Source organism: Nerophis ophidion, linkage group LG08 (genome assembly GCF_033978795.1).
Source record: "Nerophis ophidion isolate RoL-2023_Sa linkage group LG08, RoL_Noph_v1.0, whole genome shotgun sequence".
In the NCBI taxonomy this organism is placed as follows: domain Eukaryota; kingdom Metazoa; phylum Chordata; class Actinopteri; order Syngnathiformes; family Syngnathidae; genus Nerophis; species Nerophis ophidion.
Window position 1 is genome coordinate 3,494,084 of NC_084618.1, and position 20,435 is coordinate 3,514,518.

Sequence of the window (20,435 nt, forward strand, 5' to 3'; positions counted from 1 at the left end):
GAGTGCTGCCGGCATTGAGGAGCTGTGGTTTACTGAGGGGAAAGATGAAATTCCAACATGTGATGTCATGTTGTACCAGTGGAAGGATGGATGGATGGATGGAAGGAAGGAAGGAAGGAAGGATGGATGGATGGAAGGAAGGAAGGAAGCTGCATGAGTGCTGCCGGCACTGGGGGCGCTGCAGTTCATTGAGGGTAAAGATGGAATTTCAACATGTGATGCTGTGTTTCTTCGTTGTAGTAGTGGAAGGAAGGAAGGAAGGAAGGAAAGAAAGAAGGTGTCTAACATCCACTAGCTCCACCTGTGATCTCATCATGGATGAGTGGAAAAGGACTCCACTATCAATTTATACAAGTCCGCTCAATGCCGTGCCCAAAAGCACAAAGGCAGTGCTGGATGACAATAGTGCTCACACAATTAGGACAGTGGGAGGCTGCCAAATACTGACACAAGATGGCAGTGTGTTGAGTTGACAGTAAATCTACACGGTTGTAAACAAGCTGTACACTGACTACTCTAAAGGCACCCAAGTGTACTTACTATTGACAAGATGAAACAAATGTGAGGGTGGTACTCACTTCTGCATGTGTGTGTGTGTGTGTGTGTGTGTGTGTATGTGTGTGTGTGTGTGTGTGTGTGTGTTAGTGTCAGGTGTGCGTCTCCTCGGGGGCGCAATAGGAGAAGTCTTTGAACTCCTCCTGGTTGATCTGCCGTATGATGGTCTCGTCAGTGGGCGTCAGGACGGGGTCCTCCTTGGTGAAGTCCTGGTCGAAGTTATTCACGTCTCGCTTGGTCTTCTGCAGGAAACACACACACACACACACATGTGCATTAGTGCGCTCTTTACAATCAGACGTGACATAAGAGCGCCACCTTCTGACCGGCGTCATTCACTGCATCTGTGGTACTTACTGGATCTCACAGAACTGACAATTTCTTGTGTTTTTATTGTTTTGTGTAATTGTTGGTGTTTTACTTTGCACAAACAAAATAATCATTTACTAACAATGTGTCAGTACCCTGAACCGCCACCAGGGGTCCTCGTTTAATTACAGCGCAAGAGGCATGTTCCAAATACACATTAATCCATTTGTATCTTCAAAGTTTTAAGTGAATGAGTAGAAAAAATAGCCATATTTTAACTAAAATGGGCAGATTTAAGGCTCACTTATGGACTAAAGCAGGGTCACCAACGCGGTGCCCGTAAGGACCAGATGAGTTGCCTGCTGGCCTGTTCTAAAAATAGCTCAAATAGCAGCACTTACCAGTGAGCTGCCTCTATTTTTTTAAATGTTATTTATTTACTAGCAAGCTGGTCTCGCTTTGCTCACCATTTTTAATTCTAAGAGAGACAAAACTCAAATAGAATTTGAAAATCCAAGAAAATATTTTAAAGACTTGGTCTTCACTTGTTTAAATAAATTCATGTATTTTTTTTACTTTGCTTCTAATAACTTTTCAGAAAGACAATTTTACAGAAAATATACAACCTTTAAAATTATTTTAGGATTTTTAAACACATATACCTTTTTATCTTTTAAATTTCTTCCTCTTCTTTCCTGACAATTTAAATCAATGTTCAAATATTTATTTTTTTATTATTGTAAAGAATAATAAATACATTTTAATTTAATTCTTCATTTTAGCTTCTGTTTTTTTGACAAAGAATATTTGTGAAATATTTCTTCACACTTATTATGATTAAAATTAAAAAAAATATATTCTGGCCAATCTAGAAAAATCTTTAGAATCAAATTTAAATCTTATTTAAAAGTCTTTTGAATTTCTTTTAAAATTCTTGTTCTGGAAAATCTAGAAGAAATAATGATTTGCCTTTGTTGGAAATATAGCTTGGTCCAATTTGTTATATATTCTAACAAAGTGCATGATTGGATTTGAACCTATTTAAAACATGTCATCAAATTTCTAAAATTAATCTTAATCAGGAAAAATTACTAATGATGTTCCATAAATTATATTTTTAATATTTTTCAATCCATCCATCCATTTCCTACCGCTTATTCCCTTTCGGGGTCGCGGGGGGCGCTGGCGCCTATCTCAGCTACAATCGGGCGGAAGGCGGGGTACACCCTGGACAAGTCGCCACCTCATCGCAGGGCCAACACAGATAGACAGACAACATTCACACTCACATTCACACATTAGGGCCAATTTAGTGTTGCCAATCAACCTATCCCCAGGTGCATGTCTTTGGAAGTGGGAGGAAGCCGGAGTACCCGGAGGGAACCCACGCATTCACGGGGAGAACATGCAAACTCCACACAGAAAGATCCCGAGCCTGGATTTGAACCCAGGACTGCAGGACCTTCGTATTGTGAGGCAGATGCACTAACCCCTCTGCCACCGTGAAGCCCAAAAAGATTCGAATTAGCTAGTTTTTCTATTCATTTTTTTGGGTTGAATTTTGAATTTTAAAGAGTTGAAATTGAAGATAAACTACGTTTCAAAATTGTATTTTAACTTTTTTCGTGTTTTCTCCTCTTTTAAACCGTTTTTTCATCATTCATTCTCTACAAAAAACCTTCCGTGAAAGGAAAAAAAATGTACGACGGAATGACAGACAGAAATACCCATTTTTTGTGTATATATATATAGATTTATTTATCAAAGGTAAATTGAGCAAATTGGCTATTTCTGGCAATTTATTGAAGTGTGTATCAAACTGGTAGCCCTTGGCATTAATCAGTACCCAAGAAGTAGCTCTTGCTTTCAAAAAGGTTGCTGACCCCTGGACTAAAGCTTATTATAATTGATGATCGCCCTCATTTTTTCATACATTTATAAACTTGTGCTCCTACTCCTGAAGAGCTGCACAGAAAAAAAAGCTGAAAACGTTTCTAAACCAGCTGTTTTGCACACCACACCACCTGCTGTGATTAAACCTAATAGGTCGGACGGACTTGAAATTCCTCTCACAGTTTGACAAAAACGTCCTCTGTAACTTTAGAGCATTCAGCCAAATTTAGCAAAGGCGTTTAGGGGACTGTCCAGCACAGTCCTGTCAAATTTGAGCAAGAACGATGGAAAAACATTGCAGCCAATAAGCAACACAAATTTACAACAACTCCATTAATTAATAAATAATATTAATTTCATTAATCTAATGATTGTGTATGCTAGCATGTTTTCCAAAGACCCGTAGCATTTGTTGCCTGTCTGCTTGCTATAAGAAATAAGACTTTAAAAAAGATATAATATATATATATATATATATATATATATATATATATATATACATACATGTATATATGTTTGTATATATATTTATGTGTGAATGTATATAAATATATATACATATACACACACACATATATATACACACACACACATATATATATATACGTATATACATACACATTTATATACACACACATATATACATATATATACACACATATATATACATATAAATGTATATATGTGTGTGTGTATATATATATATATATATATATATATATATATACACACACAGGCACACACACATATATAAATATACAGTACACATACACATTTATACACATACACATATATACATATATATATACACACATATATATATGTGTGTATATATATATATATACACACACATATACATATATATATATAATATATATATATATATACACATACTTTCATCACTCACTTGATATATTCTACATATTTATATTACTCCTGAACTCTATTTTACTTTTTTAATTAACTTAAGTTGTATTAGTTTTTAAAGGCAACAAATATATATACTAATATAACATATACCAATATATACCACACACACACATTATATATATATATATACATACATACACACACAATTGCATATATATAAATATAGACACACAGTATAAGTATATACATACTGTATATATATCACATATATATATACACACACATACTTATATATATATTATACATATATACACATGTATATATACATCATACACATATATATATATATATATATACATATATATATATATTAGTTAAACTAGTGCAAAACTTCACAATAGAAAGATAAGTGATTTCCCAGAATTATCCTAGTAAATGTGTCTAAAAACATCTGAATCGCTCCCAATTTATTTTTTAATTTTACATTTTTTTTCTAGTCCTTCGCTATCAATATCCTCAGCCACAAATCCTTCATCCTCGCTCAAATTAATGGGGAAAATGTCGTTTTCTCGCTCCGAATAGCTCTTGTTGCTGGAGGCTCCCATTATAAACAATGTGAGGAGCCCTCACACCGATAATGTCATTGTTTGCTACTTCCGGTAAAGGCAAGGCTTTTTTATCAGCGTCCAAAAGTTGCGAACTTTGTCATCGATGTTCTCTACTAAATCCTTTCAGCAAAAATATGGCAATATGGCGAAATGATGAAGTATGACACATAGAATGGAGCTGCTATCCCCGTTTAAATAAGAACATCTCATTTCAGTAGGCCTTTAAAGGGAACATTATCACAATTTCAAAAGGGTTAAAAACAATAAAAATCAGTTCCCAGTGGCTTGTTGTATTTTTTGAAGTTTTTTTCAAAATTTTACCGGTCTCGGAATATCCCTAAATAAAGCTATAAAGTGCCTTATTTTCGGCTCTCTGCGAAGACACTGGCCATTTCCCTGTGACGTCACACAGTGCTGCCAATGTAAACAAACAATGGGAATACCACAGCAAGATATAGTGACATTAGCTCGGATTCAAACTCGGATTTCAGCGACTTAAGCGATTCAACAGATTACGCATGTATTGAAGCAGATGGTTGGAGTATGAAAATATTGAAGAAGAAACTGAAGCTATCGAGCGAATAGCTATTGACGCTATTCATAGCCATAGCATGGCCGAATAGCTGCGTTAGCATCGCCGGTAAAATGTGCGGACCAAACGATCAGGACTTTTGCATCTTGTGACACTGGAGCAACTTAAATCCGTCGATTGGTAAGTGTTTGTTTCGCATTAAATGTGGGTGGAAGGAAACGTAATATAGTTGCAAATGCATTTACAGGTTATCCATACATCTCTGTGCCATGTCTGCTTTAGCACCGCCGGTAAATAGCATGTTAGCATCGATTAGCGTAGCATGTTAGCATCGATTAGCTGGCAGTCAACATCAACAAAACTCACCTTTGTGAGTTCGTTGACTTTATAGTTGCAAATGCATCTGCAGGTTATCCATACATCTCTGTGCCATGTCTGCTTTAGCACCGCCGGTAAATAGCATGTTAGCGTCGATTAGCATAGCATGTTAGCATCGGTTAGCTGGCAGTCAACATCAACAAAACTCACCTTTGTGATTTCATTGACTTTATAGTTGCAAATGCATCTGCAGGTTATCCATACATCTCTGTGCCATGTCCGCTTTAGCACCGCCGGTAAATAGCATGTTAGCGTCGATTAGCGTAGCATGTTAGCATCGATTAGCTGGCAGTCACGCTGCGACCAAATATGTCTGATTAGCACATAAGTCAACAACATCAACAAAACTCACCTTTGTGATTTAGTTGATTTTATCGTTGCAAATGCATCTGCAGGTTATCCATACATCTCTGTGCCATGTCTGCCTTAGCATCGCCGGTAAAATGTGCAGAAACTTTTGTACATTCAATGGGGGTCTGGCGGCAGACACTTTGGCATCTTGGGGCCAGTGGTGCAACTTGAATCCCTCCCTGTTAGTGTTGTTACACCCTCCGACAACACACCCACGAGGCATGATGTCTCCAAGGTTCCAAAAAATAGTCCAAAAAACGGAAAATAACAGAGCTGAGACCCGGTGTTTGTAATGTGTTGAAAATGAAAATGGTGGGTGTGTTACCTTGGTGACGTCACATTCTGACGTCATTGTTAAAAGAGCGATAAACAGAAAGGCGTTTAATTTGCCAAAATTCACCCATTTAGAGTTCGGAAATCGGTAAAAAAAATAGATGGTCTTTTTTCTGCACCATCAAGGTATATATTGACGCTTACATAGGTCTGCAGATAATGTTCCCCTTTAACTTCAATTTATAGCCGAAAAAGGACAGAATTACAACAATCAAATGAAACAAACTGGGTAAAATGGGCACCTAATAATGAAGTGAATTATATTTATATAGCGCTTTTCTCTAGTGACTCAAAGCGCTTTACATAGTGAAACCCAATATCTAAGTTACATTCAAACCAGTGTGGGTGGCACTGGGAGCAGGTGGGTAAAGTGTCTTGCCCAAGGACACAACGGCAGTGACTAGAATGGCGGAAGCGGGAATCGAACCTGCAACCCTCAAGTTGCTGGCACGGCCACTCTACCAACCGAGCTATGCCGCCCCCAATAACACCTGACAGTAATACTTGTGTGTGCGTGTGTGTTGTTTCTTACAATTCTGGGTTTAAACGGGGGTCGGACTTTCCTCTGCTCCAGCAGCAGCCAGTCGATCTCTCGGAAGAAGGCGTGCGTCTTGATGGCGTCCTCGCAGCCTTGGCTCACCACGCAGCCCAGACGCTTGGCCGGGTTCTTGGTCATAAACTGCACACAAACACGGCGTGGCCGTCACATTAGAAGTGGACCAGAAAAGGCTGGGAAAAAAAAAATACGTATATATATAAAATCTCGGCAGTGATGGCAGGAAGCGGCGTGGGAGTAATGAAACGGGTCACACACGGGTCTCTCCTTTGCCGCCGTTGAAAGCGACGTTGCTTTTGTCGCCTCGCCCGTTAAGTACAGCAACATCAATTTGTGTCTCTATGATCACATTGTTATTATTCCACACCTCTGACTGACTTTTTGTCCGCCTGTTTTTTTTTGTTCGCCGGTCATAACGCCTCGCCGCTAAATGGCGTTAAGTGCACTTTTAGCGGCTTGGAGTGCGCCGGGAGCTTCTAGTGCATGAAATATGAATGATAGTTTTAGCTCTTTGGACTGAAACGTTTTGGTGGAGCAGAGCTATTCAACTAAATTGCCCCCGGGGTCACATTTTCAGGAAAAAAAACCTCCTCTATGATCCGTAGAATGATTAACAAACACACATTAATGAAGTCACAACTCAAAAAGTGAGCTATGTTATCTTTGGAAAGGCGGATTTTTCAATTAGCCGCATCGTCTCCTAACGTGGGCGTGGATAAACTAGAGCATTTTTTTGATTTTCCAAAAGGCACACATTAAAAGCGTTACTAAAACGGCCTTCTTTCATCTCCGTAATATCGCTAAAATTCGCTCCATTCTGTCCACCAAAGACGCTGAGATCATTATCCATGCGTTTGTTACGCCTCGTCTCGATTGCTGTAACGTATTATTTTCGGGTCTCCCCATGTCTAGCATTAAAAGATTACAGTTGGTACAAAATGCGGCTGCTAGACTTTTGACAAGAACAAGAAAGTTTGATCATATTACGCCTGTACTGTATATACCTTTATATACATATATAGATACATATATACCTATACTGTATATACCTTTATATACATACATACATACATATATACCTATACTGTATATACCTTTATATACATATATACATACATATATACCTATACTGTATATACCTTTATATACATATATACATACATATATACCTATACTGGCTCACCTGCACTGGCTTCCTGTGCACTTAAGATGTGACTTTAAGGTTTTACTACTTACGTATAAAATACTACACGGTCTAGCTCCATCCTATCTTGCCGATTGTATTGTACCATATGTCCCGGCAAGAAATCTGCGTTCAAAGGACTCCGGCTTATTAGTGATTCCCAAAGCCCAAAAAAAGTCTGCGGGCTATAGAGCGTTTTCATTTCGGGCTCCAGTACTCTGGAATGCCCTCCCGGTAACAGTTCGAGATGCTACCTCAGTAGAATCATTTAAGTCTCACCTTAAAACTCATTTGTATACTCTAGCGTTTAAATAGACCTCCTTTTTAGACCAGTTGATCTGCCGTTTCTTTTCTTTTTCTCCTATGTCCCACTCTCCCTTGTGGAAGGGGTCCGGTCCGATCCGGTGGCCATGTACTGCTTGCCTGTGTATCGGCCGGGGACATCTCTGCGCTGATCCGCCTCCGCTTGGGATGGTTTCCTGCTGGCTCCGCTGTGAGCGGGACTCTCGCTGCTGTGTTGGATCCGCTTTGGACTGGACTCTCGCGACTGTGTTGGATCCATTATGGATTGAACTTTCACAGTATCATGTTAGACCCGCTCGACATCCATTGCTTCCCTCCTCTCCAAGGTTCTCATAGTCATCATTGTCACCGACGTCCCACTGGGTGTGAGTTTTCCTTGTCCTTATGTGGGCCTACCGAGGATGTCGTAGTGGTTTGTGCAGCCCTTTGAGACACTAGTGATTTAGGGCTATATAAGTAAACATTGATTGATTGATTGATTGATTGAAGTGCTTAAAAACAGACGTACCGTATTTTAAAACAACAGGGATGAAAGACTTATTGGTATTAATGATAAACCTCGGTAAAATAATTCGACCGTTTCAAATGTGAATCATTGCAAAACCCGGATAATGATAAGTGACCAGTAGATGGCAGTCACACATAAGCGATATGTGTAGACTGCAATATGATGGCAGTAAAAAACACCAAAACTTGAATTGTTCCATTGAGAATATACAACATTACACACGGCGCTAAAAAATCCGTCAACATTTTTTAGTACGACTTCAGTAAGCTGTGAAGCTACGCCGCTTGACGGATTATCGGCGCATTAAACATACAAATATTACTATGGTGCGTGTGTAAGGACCGCAAAATGACACCTATTAGCAGACATATTACCGGCCGTTTTGTTTCGCAATATTATGCTGTGGTGGGGGGCGTGGCCTGCGGGCCTGCAGCCAAACGGCGTGAGCCAGGACCTGCCTGGAAGTCAGCGACAGGTGCGTAGATGGCCCAGGTGGGCCTTGTTATCTAATCACCTATCGGTCTGTATAAGCGGCAACCAGGAGGAGAGACGGGGGTGGAGCTGGCGTGAGAGCGAGAGCGTGCCTGTCACAGCCACAAAAGACAATTGTTGGAAAGCAACCGACAGACTTTGTTGAAAAATAGCATATTCAACTGAATATGGGTTGAAAAGGATTTGCAAATGATTGTATTCTGTTTATATTTACATCTAACATAATTTCCCAACTCATATGGAAACAGGGTTTGTACATTTCGAAAAAAAATGATAATACTATGACTCCTATAATGCGCCTTCTAATCTGGTGCGCCCTATGGTCCAGAACAGGGGTCGGGAACCTTTTTGGCTGAGAGAGCCATGAAAGCAAAATATAATCAATTTTATTTCCTTGAGAGCCATATAATAATAATTTTTAACACTGAATACAAATAAATGTGTGCATTTTTAAGTAAGACCAACATTTTAAAAATACAATAAGTATCTTCTTCTTTTTAACAACATTGTTATTCTGAAGCTAATGAATAAAATATTTCTTACCATTAATGCGACTTCTTGAACAGGGACGGTAGAAAACGGATGGATGGATCAAAATGCATGAGAATGTTTTATATTTTGAACGTTATTTTTAACACTGTGATTACCAGCGGAATTATTCATTACTTATCGCTGTGTTTTCCAACCACTGTGCCGCGGCACATACAATCTGGTGTGTCGTGGGAGAGATTATGTGATTTCACCTAATTGGGTTGATAATATTTTTTGCAAACCTGTAACTATAATTCAAAAATGTGCTGTTATTGAGTGTCTGTGCTGTCTAAGAGTAAGCATGTTATACTCTTCCATATCAGTAGGGGGCAGCAGGTTGCTTTTGTACATGTCGGGAACATGGTATGTCATGATCACAATATGCGGGAGGCAGCATGCAGGTAAAAAGGTATCCAACACTTATACTAAAAATAAACAAAAGGCCAGTGCCGCTAAGAAAAGGCATTGAAGCAAAACAAAAATAAAACTGAACTGGCTAGAAAGTAAACAAAAACCGAATGCTGGACGACAGCAAAGACTTACAGTGTGCGGAGCAGATGGCGTCCACAAAGTACATCCCGTACATGGCATGACAATCAACAATGTCCACACACAACTTAAATAGTCTTGATTGTAAAAACAAAGCAGGTGCCATGAATAGCATTCAAGGAGGACATGAAACTGCTACAGGAAAATACCAACAAAAGAGGAAAAGCCACCAAAATCGGAGCGCAAGTCACACAGGAAAACACCGGAAAAACTCAAAATAAGTTACGGCTTGACAATACACCTACATAGAGACAAGAACTATTGCGAGAACTATTTTTTTTTGTCAATATCGGCTACTGAGTTGAATTTTTTTAATGTTTTCTGCTGGTGGTGCGCCTCTGAATTTTTTCAATGGAAAAAATTTGGTTTTGGCTCCAAAAAAGGTTGAAAAACACTGACTTATCGTGTTAAGCAATGCCAGCTAAGATTTATCTGGGAGCCAGATGTAGTCATCAAAAGAGCCACAGGTTCCCTACCCCTGGTCTAGAAAATACGGTACACTCATTAAAGCAGGGGTGGGCATTACGTCGATCTCGGAGGGTGTGTCAGTCGATCTCAAGCCAGGCATTAAAAAATCGACATAAAAATGAGCAATCATCAATCATACCAAGACTTCACTTTGGTCAGTTGTTTGACATTCTCGGCACCCGAGGATCTTGTGAGATGACGCTGGCTGCTGCCAGCTCATATTTAAGAAGAAAATCACCAACAGGGCGGACGCAGAGAAACACATTTTATTTCTAGAGACTCCGTACCTACTGTCAAAACTCTAAAGAGCGACTGCACACTTCCTGTCTTCACCATAAAAGACCTGTTTCATCCTGCCTGTGCTAACAAAATAAGAGTCTCAGAAAGCTAGCAAGCTACGGAGTTTGATGCCAATGTATTTCTCCCCCGCTTTCTCACTTGCTTGCCCACCCGCACACTCACCTGCTGCCAGACATTAAAGGGCCACACACATATGCTACTCTCATAACAAAGTGTTTAAAAAGGAGTATGCAAGTTGGACAAATGAGATGCCAAATCCAACCACTTTCATGTAGTATTGGACAGAAATGAGGACTTTTTTTCTCCTCCATTTGAAAATGTGGGCGTTATCATCATTACTGTCTGATTCCAATCAATGCAAGTCATCAGAATCAGGTAATACACCAACTTATATTCTTGTCTTCGTGAAAGAAAGGAATCTATATGTGTCACACATGCTTGTTTATCATTTAACTTGTTTACAAAAATGTCTCTTTCATAAATAAATAAATATAAATGATATATATAAATGAGGTAGATCCCCTCGAGTTGGTCAATTGAAAAGTAGCTCGCCTGCAGAAAAAGTGTGGGCACCCCTGCATTAAAGGATTCATTGAAGCAACAGAATAAAGATTGAAGCTTTTTCTTAGTGAAATTAATTGATTTAATCGATTAATTGGCATTCCAGCCCTAATCGGCATTGAAAGAACGACTAGAACTAAATCTCATGCTTCTTCAGGAAAATCAGGGGCGCACGCCTACTTGTTCCACATAACGACTTTTCACATTTACAGTTCCAGGCCCGTCTTGTGATGCCTTCGCTGACACGTACCGCTCTGAGGATGGACACGGCCTCCTTGCTGAGCCACACGGGGTAGAGGACATCGTCGTGGAGGATGGACTCGAACAGGTCGTCCTCGTTGTCGGCCTCGAAGGGGGGCTGCCCGGCCATCATCTCGTACATCAGGACCCCCAGGGCCCACCAGTCCACCGAGGCGCCGTACTCCAGTTCCTGCAGGATCTGTTGGGAGACAAGGACATCGTGGCTTATCAATCTGGTGCCGATCGGAACGCAACAAACCCTTCCCGCCCCCCCGGGGGATATGGAGTGCCAGCGATGACAAGCATAATAGTGAGAGTCCAGTCCCAAGTGGATCTAACATAATAGGAGAGTCCAGTCCATAGTGGATCTAACATAATAGGAGAGTCCAGTCCATAGTGGATCTAACATAATAGTGAGAGTCCAGTCCATAGTGGATCTAACATAATAGGAGAGTCCAGTCCATAGTGGATCTAACATAATAGTGAGAGTCCAGTCCATAGTGGATCTAACATAATAGGAGAGTCCAGTCCATAGTGGATCTAACATAATAGTGAGAGTCCAGTCCATAGTGGATCTAACATAATAGTGAGAGTCCAGTCCATAGTGGATCTAACATAATAGTGAGAGTCCAGTCCATAGTGGATCTAACATAATAGTGAGAGTCCAGTCCATAGTGGATCTAACATAATAGTGAGAGTCCAGTCCATAGTGGGTCTAACATAATAGTGAGAGTCCAGTCCATAGTGGATCAAACATAACAGTGAGAGTCCAGTCCATAGTGGATCTAACATAATAGTGAGAGTCCAGTCCATAGTGGATCTAACATAATAGTCAGAGTCCAGTCCATAGTGGATCTAACATACTAGTGAGAGTCCAGTCCATAGTGGATCCAACATAATAGAAAGAGTCAAGTCCATAGTGGATCTAACATAATAGTGAGAGTCCAGTCCATAGTGGATCTAACATAATAGTGAGAGTCCAGTCCATAGTGGATCTAACATAATAGTGAGAGTCCAGTCCATAGTGGATCTAACATAATAGAAAGAGTCAAGTCCATAGTGGATCTAACATAATAGTGAGAGTCCAGTCCATAGTGGATCTAACATAATAGTGAGAGTCCAGTCCATAGTGGATCTAACATGATAGTGAGAGTCCAGTCCATAGTGGGTCTAACATAATAGTGAGAGTCCAGTCCATAGTGGATCCAACATAATAGTGAGAGTCCAGTCCATAGTGGATCTAACATAATAGTGAGAGTCCAGTCCATAGTGGATCCAACATAATAGTGAGAGTCCAGTCCATAGTGGATCTAACATAATAGCGAGAGTCCAGTCCATAGTAGATCTAACATAATAGTGAGAGTCCAGTCCATAGTGGATCTAACATAATAGTGAGAGTCCAGTCCATAGTGGGTCTAACATAATAGTGAGAGTCCAGTCCATAGTGGATCAAACATAACAGTGAGAGTCCAGTCCATAGTGGATCTAACATAATAGTGAGAGTCCAGTCCATAGTGGATCAAACATAACAGTGAGAGTCCAGTCCATAGTGGATCTAACATAATAGTGAGAGTCCAGTCCATAGTGGATCTAACATAATAGTGAGAGTCCAGTCCATAGTGGATCTAACATAATAGTGAGAGTCCAGTCCATAGTGGATATAACATAATAGTGAGAGTCCAGTCCATAGTGGATCTAACATAATAGTGAGAGTCCAGTCCATAGTGGATCTAACATAATAGTGAGAGTCCAGTCCATAGTGGATCTAACATAATAGTGAGAGTCCAGTCCATAGTGGATCCATTTTCCCACTTCTAACTATAAATACCAATTAAAATGATAAATAATAATAAATGGGTTGTACTTGTATAGCGCTTTTCTACCTTCAAGGTATTCAAAGCGCTTTGACACTACTTCCACATTCACACATTCACACACTGATGGAGGGAGCTGCCATGCAAGGCGCTAACCAGCACCCATCAGCAGCAAGGGTGAAGTGTCTTGCTCAGGACACAACGGACGTGACGAGGTTGGTACTAGGTGGGGATTGAACCAGGGACGCTCGGGTTGCGCACAGCCACTCTTTCCACTGCGCCACGCCGTCCCTGGATACAAAGGATTCTGGGTATTTGTTATGTTGCGTTTATGTTGTGTTACTGTGAGGATGTTCTCCCAAAATGTGTTTGCCGTTCTTAATTGGTGTGGCTTCACAGCGTGGCACATATTACAAAGAGTGTTAAAATTGTTTATATCACAACCATTAGTGTACTCTGTGTCACCCAGTACGCCTTGCAGTCGTGTACCCCCAAAATGTGAAGAACTAGAAACAAACTAGTAAAGCCTGACTGACATTGTGTGAAAATAAATAGGGTTCTAAGAAAGGACATTTTGACCTACTTTCAAAATGTGTAGAGTTCTTTCTTTGAACGCCAAAAAAAATACTTCTAATTAGGAAGTAAATACATAGTCTAAGAGTAGAGAATACATACAATATAAAAACAATACGGTTCTTGTTACTGTGGTTACCATTAAAATCAATAGGGTTTTTTGTTTTTTTTGCCTTGTTCAGATAAAATTTAGGTAAAAGTTTTAGATTTTTTTTTTTTTTTGCATTAGTTCAGCCCCTTCTCAAAATCAACAGGGGTCTTCTTCCTTGGAGACTGAAGATGGCCACCAAGAGTTATGGAGTGATGGAAGTGACATATTTAACTAACTAAATAACCGCCTTTGTGAGCTTTTTTTATTGAAAGTAAAAGTCAACTATCTGCCAAAGTGAAAGTGAAAGTGAAAGCGAGAGAAGCAACAAGCTGACTAAGCGGTGACGTTCACGTCGGCCATGTTTGAGTGAAGAAGGCAAAGCTGATCCGCCTCCGCTTGGGATGGTTTCCTGCTGGCTCCGCTGTCAACGGGACTCTCGCTGCTGTGTTGGATCCGCTTTGGACTGGACTCTCGCGACTGTGTTGGATCCATTGTGGATTGAACTTTCACAGTATCATGTTAGACCCGCTCGACATCCATTGCTTTCCTCCTCTCCAAGGTTCTCATAGTCATCATTGTCACCGACGTCCCACTGGGTGTGAGTTTTCCTTGCCCTTATGTGGGCCTACCGAGGATGTCGTAGTGGTTTGTGCAGCCCTTTGAGACACTAGTCGAGGATGTGGTAGTGGTTTGTGCAGCCCTTTGAGACACTTGTGATTTAGGGCTATATAAGTAAACATTGATTGATGTGCTGCTGGAAGCTTGGATCCTCTTTTAATGGCTTCGTGTGGACGAGCAGAAGCAGGCACGACATCAACAACAACTACAAACATCACAACAAAACAAAAATGTCAGGCAATTTTTCCCGCCTCACGGAATCATCAACGAGGAAGGAAAGAAGGACGCCATCTTGTGGCGGAAAGTAAACATTACAGCACTACACTTCTACTCTAAAATCCCCTTTAATGGCTTCTAACGTCACATTCTGTACATTTAATGGCCGTGTGAGGGTTTTACTTCACATATTTTAGTAATGCATGAAGGATTGTTCCCTTACAGGCGAGCATGGTGTCCCTTTTTTCTAGTACAGGATCTGTCGGGCAACAAGCAGGTCGTCGCTTATCAATCTGGCGCCGATCAGAACGCAACAAACCCTTTCCGCCCCCGGGAGATATTGAGTGCCAGCGATGATAAGATCCATTCCGTGGAAAATATTTTCATTTCACAGCAGTTGGGAAACAACGCTGAAACTAACAATTATACCCGGGAGAGAATAATCAAGCAAAGCTTGTTTTTCACTGATAAAATGCAGATAAATAAGGCGTTTGTTTTGGAAAAAATTATAAATAAGTAACATTTAAAGGGGAACATTATCATCAGACCTATGTAAGTGTCAATATATACCTTGATGGTGCAGAAAAAAGACCATATATATTTTTTTAACCGATTTCCGAACTCTAAATGGGTGAATTTTGGCGAATTAAACGCCTTTCTGTTTATCGCGCTGGAGGCGATGACGTCAGAATGTGACGTCGCCGAGGTAACACACCCGCCATTTTCAACACATTACAAACACCGGGTCTCAGCTCTGTTATTTTCCGTTTTTTCGACTATTTTTTGGAACCTTGGAGACATCATGCCTGGTGGGTGTGTTGTCGGAGGGTGTAACAACACTAACAGGGAGGGATTCAAGTTGCACCACTGGCCCCAAGATGCCAAAGTGTCTGCCGCCAGACCCCCATCGAATGTGCCAGAGTGTCTCCACATTTGACCGGCGGTGCTAAGGCAGACATGACACAGAGATGTATGGATAACCTGCAGATGCATTTGCAACTATAAAGTCAACGAAATGACATCAGAATGTGACATCACCGAGGTAACACACCCGCCATTTTCATTTTCAACACATTACAAACACCGGGTCTCAGCTCCGTTATTTTCCGTTTTTTCGACTATTTTTTGGAACCTTGGAGACATCATGCCTCGTGGGTGTGTTGTCGGAGGGTGTAACAACACTAACAGGGAGGGATTCAAGTTGCACCACTGGCCCCAAGATGCCAAAGTGTCTGCCGCCAGACCCCCATTGAATGTACAAAAGTTTCTGCACATTTTACCGGCGATGCTAAAGCAGACATGGCACAGAGATGTATGGATAACCTGCAGATGCATTTGCAACGATTAAGTCAACGAAATCACAAAGGTGAGTTTTGTTGATGTTGACTGCCAGCTAATCGATGCTAACATGCTACGCTAATCGACGCTAACATGCTATTTACCGGCGGAGCTAAAGCAGACATGGCACAGAGATGTATGGATAACCTGCAGATGCATTTGCAACTATAAAGTCAAAAAATTCACAAAGGTGAGTTTTGTTGATGTTGACTGCCAGCTAATCGATGCTAACATGCTACGCTAATCGACGCTAACATGCTATTTACCGGTGATGCTAAGGCAGACATGGCACAGAGATGTATGGATAACCTGCAGATGCATTTGCAACGATTAAGTCAACGAAATCACAAAGGTGAGTTTTGTTGATGTTGACTGCCAGCTAATCGATGCTAACATGCTACGCTAATCGACGCTAACATGCTATTTACCGGCGGAGCTAAAGCAGACATGGTACAGAGATGTATGGATAACCTGTAGATGCATTTGCAACTATAAAGTCAACAAATTCACAAAGGTGAGTTTTGTTGATGTTGACTGCCAGCTAATCGATGCTAACATGCTACGCTAATCGACGCTAACATGCTATTTACCGGCGGTGCTAAAGCAGACATGGTACAGAGATGTATGGATAACCTGCAGATGCATTTGCAACGATAGTCAACGAAATCACAAAGGTGAGTTTTGTTGATTTTGACTGCCACCTAATCGATGCTAACATGCTACGCTAATCGATGCTAACATGCTATTTACCGGCGGTGCTAAAGCAGACATGGTACAGAGATGTATGGATAACCTGCAGATGCATTTGCAACGATTAAGTCAACGAAATCACAAAGGTGAGTTTTGTTGATGTTGACTGCCAGCTAATCGATGCTAACATGCTACGCTAATCGACGCTAACATGCTATTTACCGGCGGAGCTAAAGCAGACATGGTACAGAGATGTATGGATAACCTGCAGATGCATTTGCAACGATTAAGTCAACGAAATCACAAAGGTGAGTTTTGTTGATGTTGACTGCCAGCTAATCGATGCTAACATGCTACGCTAATCGACGCTAACATGCTATTTACCGGCGGAGCTAAAGCAGACATGGTACAGAGATGTATGGATAACCTGCAGATGCATTTGCAACGATAGTCAACGAAATCACAAAGGTGAGTTTTGTTGATTTTGACTGCCACCTAATCGATGCTAACATGCTACGCTAATCGATGCTAACATGCTATTTACCGGCGGTGCTAAAGCGGACATGGCACAGAGATGTATGGATAACCTGCAGATGCATTTGCAACGATTAAGTCAACGAAATCACAAAGGTGAGTTTTGTTGATGTTGACTGCCAGCTAATCGATGCTAACATGCTACGCTAATCGACGCTAACATGCTATTTACCGGCGGAGCTAAAGCAGACATGGCACAGAGATGTATGGATAACCTGCAGATGCATTTGCAACTATAAAGTCAAAAAATTCACAAAGGTGAGTTTTGTTGATGTTGACTGCCAGCTAATCGATGCTAACATGCTACGCTAATCGACGCTAACATGCTATTTACCGGCGGTGCTAAAGCAGACATGGTACAGAGATGTATGGATAACCTGCAGATGCATTTGCAACGATAGTCAACGAAATCACAAAGGTGAGTTTTGTTGATTTTGACTGCCACCTAATCGATGCTAACATGCTACGCTAATCGACGCTAACATGCTATTTACCGGCGGAGCTAAAGCAGACATGGCACAGAGATGTATGGATAACCTGCAGATGCATTTGCAACTATAAAGTCAAAAAATTCACAAAGGTGAGTTTTGTTGATGTTGACTGCCAGCTAATCGATGCTAACATGCTACGCTAATCGACGCTAACATGCTATTTACCGGCGGTGCTAAAGCAGACATGGCACAGAGATGTATGGATAACCTGTAGATTCATTTGCAACTATATTACGTTTCCTTCCACCCACATTTAATGCGAAACAAACACCTACCAATCGACGGATTTAAGTTGCTCCAGTGTCAAAAGATGCGAAAGTCCTGATCGTTCGGTCCGCACATTTTACCGGCGATGCTAACGCAGCTATTCGGCCATGCTATGGCTATGAATAGCGTCAATAGCTTCAGTTTCTTCTTCAATACTTTCATACTCCAACCATCTGTTTCAATACATGCGTAATCTGTTGAATCGCTTAAGTCGCTGAAATCCGAGTTTGAATCCGAGCTAATGTCGCTATATCTTGCTATGGTATTCCCATTGTTTGTTTACATTAGCAGCAGTGTGTGACGTCACAGGGAAATGGTTACCGATTAATCGTTGCATCCCTAATAAAAAGCACAGTTGCCAGAATTTTACTGTAAAATTTACATTTGATTGTTTTACTGTAAAAAAAAAAAAACCCGCATTTTTACAGTAAAATTTTGGCACCTGAGCTGCAATTTTGTTTTTGTTTTTTTTACCGGAAATAAACTATTGTAGATTTTGTCGGTGTATTACTGTAAATGCCAAAACGGCACCACGTTATTACAGTAAAAAAAAAGAAAAAAAAAAAGGACTGTTTTTTTCATCTACAGAAAAATGCTGTAAAAATACAGTAAATTTCACAATTTTACCATGAAATATATTGCTAGTTTTATATTGCACACTTTGATGGATAACTTGCTTTGAAATACTTATTTTTAGTATTTATTTCTATTCAAAAAAGGGTTTGAGTTTTTGATAATACATTTTTGCATAATCAGACAATATTTAAGTTAACATTTGCGATTACATGGACTACATGTATGGTTTCTCTCACAAAATAAAAACAAATAATACATTTAGTAAGAAAAGTTACAGTACTTTATTGATAAATATTATTTCAATAAAGGTTTAGTTATATAGCCCTAAATCACAAGTGTCTCAAAGGGCTGCACAAGCCACAACGTCATCCTCGGTTCAGGTCCCACATAAGTGCAAGGAAAAAACTCAGCGGGATGTTAATATAAATGACTATGAGAAACCTTGGAGAGGACCGCAGATGTGGGTGAACCCCTGCCCCACATTTAGGGGACACCGGATGCAATGGACGTCGAGTGGATCTAACATAATATTGTGAAAGTCCAGTCCATAGTGGATCTAACATAATAGTGAGAGTCCAGTCCATAGTGGATCTAACATAATAGTGAGAGTCCAGTCCATAGTGGATCTAACATAATAGTGTGAGTCCAGTCCATAGTGGATCTAACATAATAGTGTGAGTCCAGTCCATAGTGGATCTAACATAATAGTGAGAGTCCAGTCCATAGTGGATCTAACATAATAGTGAGAGTCCAGTCCATAGTGGATCTAACATAATAGCGAGAGTCCAGTCCATAGTGGATCTAACATAATAGTGAGAGTCCAGTCCATAGTGGATCTAACATAATAGTGAGAGTCCAGTCCATAGTGGATCTAACATAATAGTGAGAGTCCAGTCCATAGTGGATCTAACATAATAGTGAGAGTCCAGTCCATAGTGGATCAAACATAATAGTGAGAGTCCAGTCCATAGTGGATCCAACATAATAGTGAGAGTCCAGTCCATAGTGGATCTAACATAATAGCGAGAGTCCAGTCCATAGTGGATCTAACATAATATTGTGAGAGTCCAGTCCATAGTGGATCTAACAGAATAGTGAGAGTCCAGTCCATAGTGGATCTAACATAATAGTGAGAGTCCAGTCCATAGTGGATCTAACATAACAGCGAGAGTCCAGTCCATAGTGGATCTAACATAATAGCGAGAGTCCAGTCCATAGTGAATCTAACATAATAGCGAGAGTCCAGTCCATAGTGGATCTAACATAATAGTGAGAGTCCAGTCCATAGTGGATCTAACATAATAGTGAGAGTCCAGTCCATAGTGGATCTAACATAATAGTGTGAGAGTCCAGTCCATAGTGGATCTAACATAATAGTGAGAGTCCAGTCCATAGTGGATCTAACATAATAGTGAGAGTCCAGTCTATAGTGGATCTAACATAATATTGTGAAAGTCCAGTCCATAGTGGATCTAACATAATAGTGAGAGTCCAGTCCATAGTGGATCTAACATAATAGTGAGAGTCCAGTCCATAGTGGATCAAACATAATAGTGAGAGTCCAGTCCATAGTGGATCTAACATAATTGTGAGAGTCCAGTCCATAGTGGTTCTAACATAATAGTGAGAGTCCAGTCCATAGTGGATCTAACATAATAGTGAGAGTCCAGTCCATAGTGGATCTAACATAATAGCGAGAGTCCAGTC

The 20,435-nt window shown here is 40.4% G+C and overlaps 2 protein-coding genes and 1 long non-coding RNA gene across 3 annotated transcripts in view; 1 reads left to right on the forward strand and 2 right to left on the reverse strand.

The window, feature by feature from the left end:
• Window positions 1-288, reverse strand: part of LOC133557205 (uncharacterized) — a 2,704-nt gene extending 2,416 nt beyond the window's left edge. Inside the window, exon 1 of the mRNA XM_061907495.1 lies at window positions 1-288. This exon is cut by the window's left edge and continues 654 nt beyond it. Coding sequence (XP_061763479.1) covers window positions 1-288 — 288 coding nt within the window.
• Window positions 1-14,302, forward strand: part of LOC133557207 (uncharacterized) — a 27,472-nt gene extending 13,170 nt beyond the window's left edge. Inside the window, exon 5 of the long non-coding RNA XR_009807726.1 lies at window positions 11,493-14,302. This is a non-coding gene — a long non-coding RNA (uncharacterized LOC133557207). The remainder of the gene's footprint in view (window positions 1-11,492) is intronic.
• The window catches only part of prkcea (protein kinase C, epsilon a), a 128,330-nt gene continuing 108,542 nt past the window's right edge, over window positions 648-20,435 (reverse strand). The window contains exons 13-15 of the mRNA XM_061907494.1: window positions 11,531-11,719; window positions 6,362-6,508; window positions 648-797 (exon numbers count right to left, since the gene is read on the reverse strand). Of these exons, the coding sequence (XP_061763478.1) occupies window positions 648-797; window positions 6,362-6,508; window positions 11,531-11,719 (486 nt within the window). The remainder of the gene's footprint in view (window positions 798-6,361; window positions 6,509-11,530; window positions 11,720-20,435) is intronic.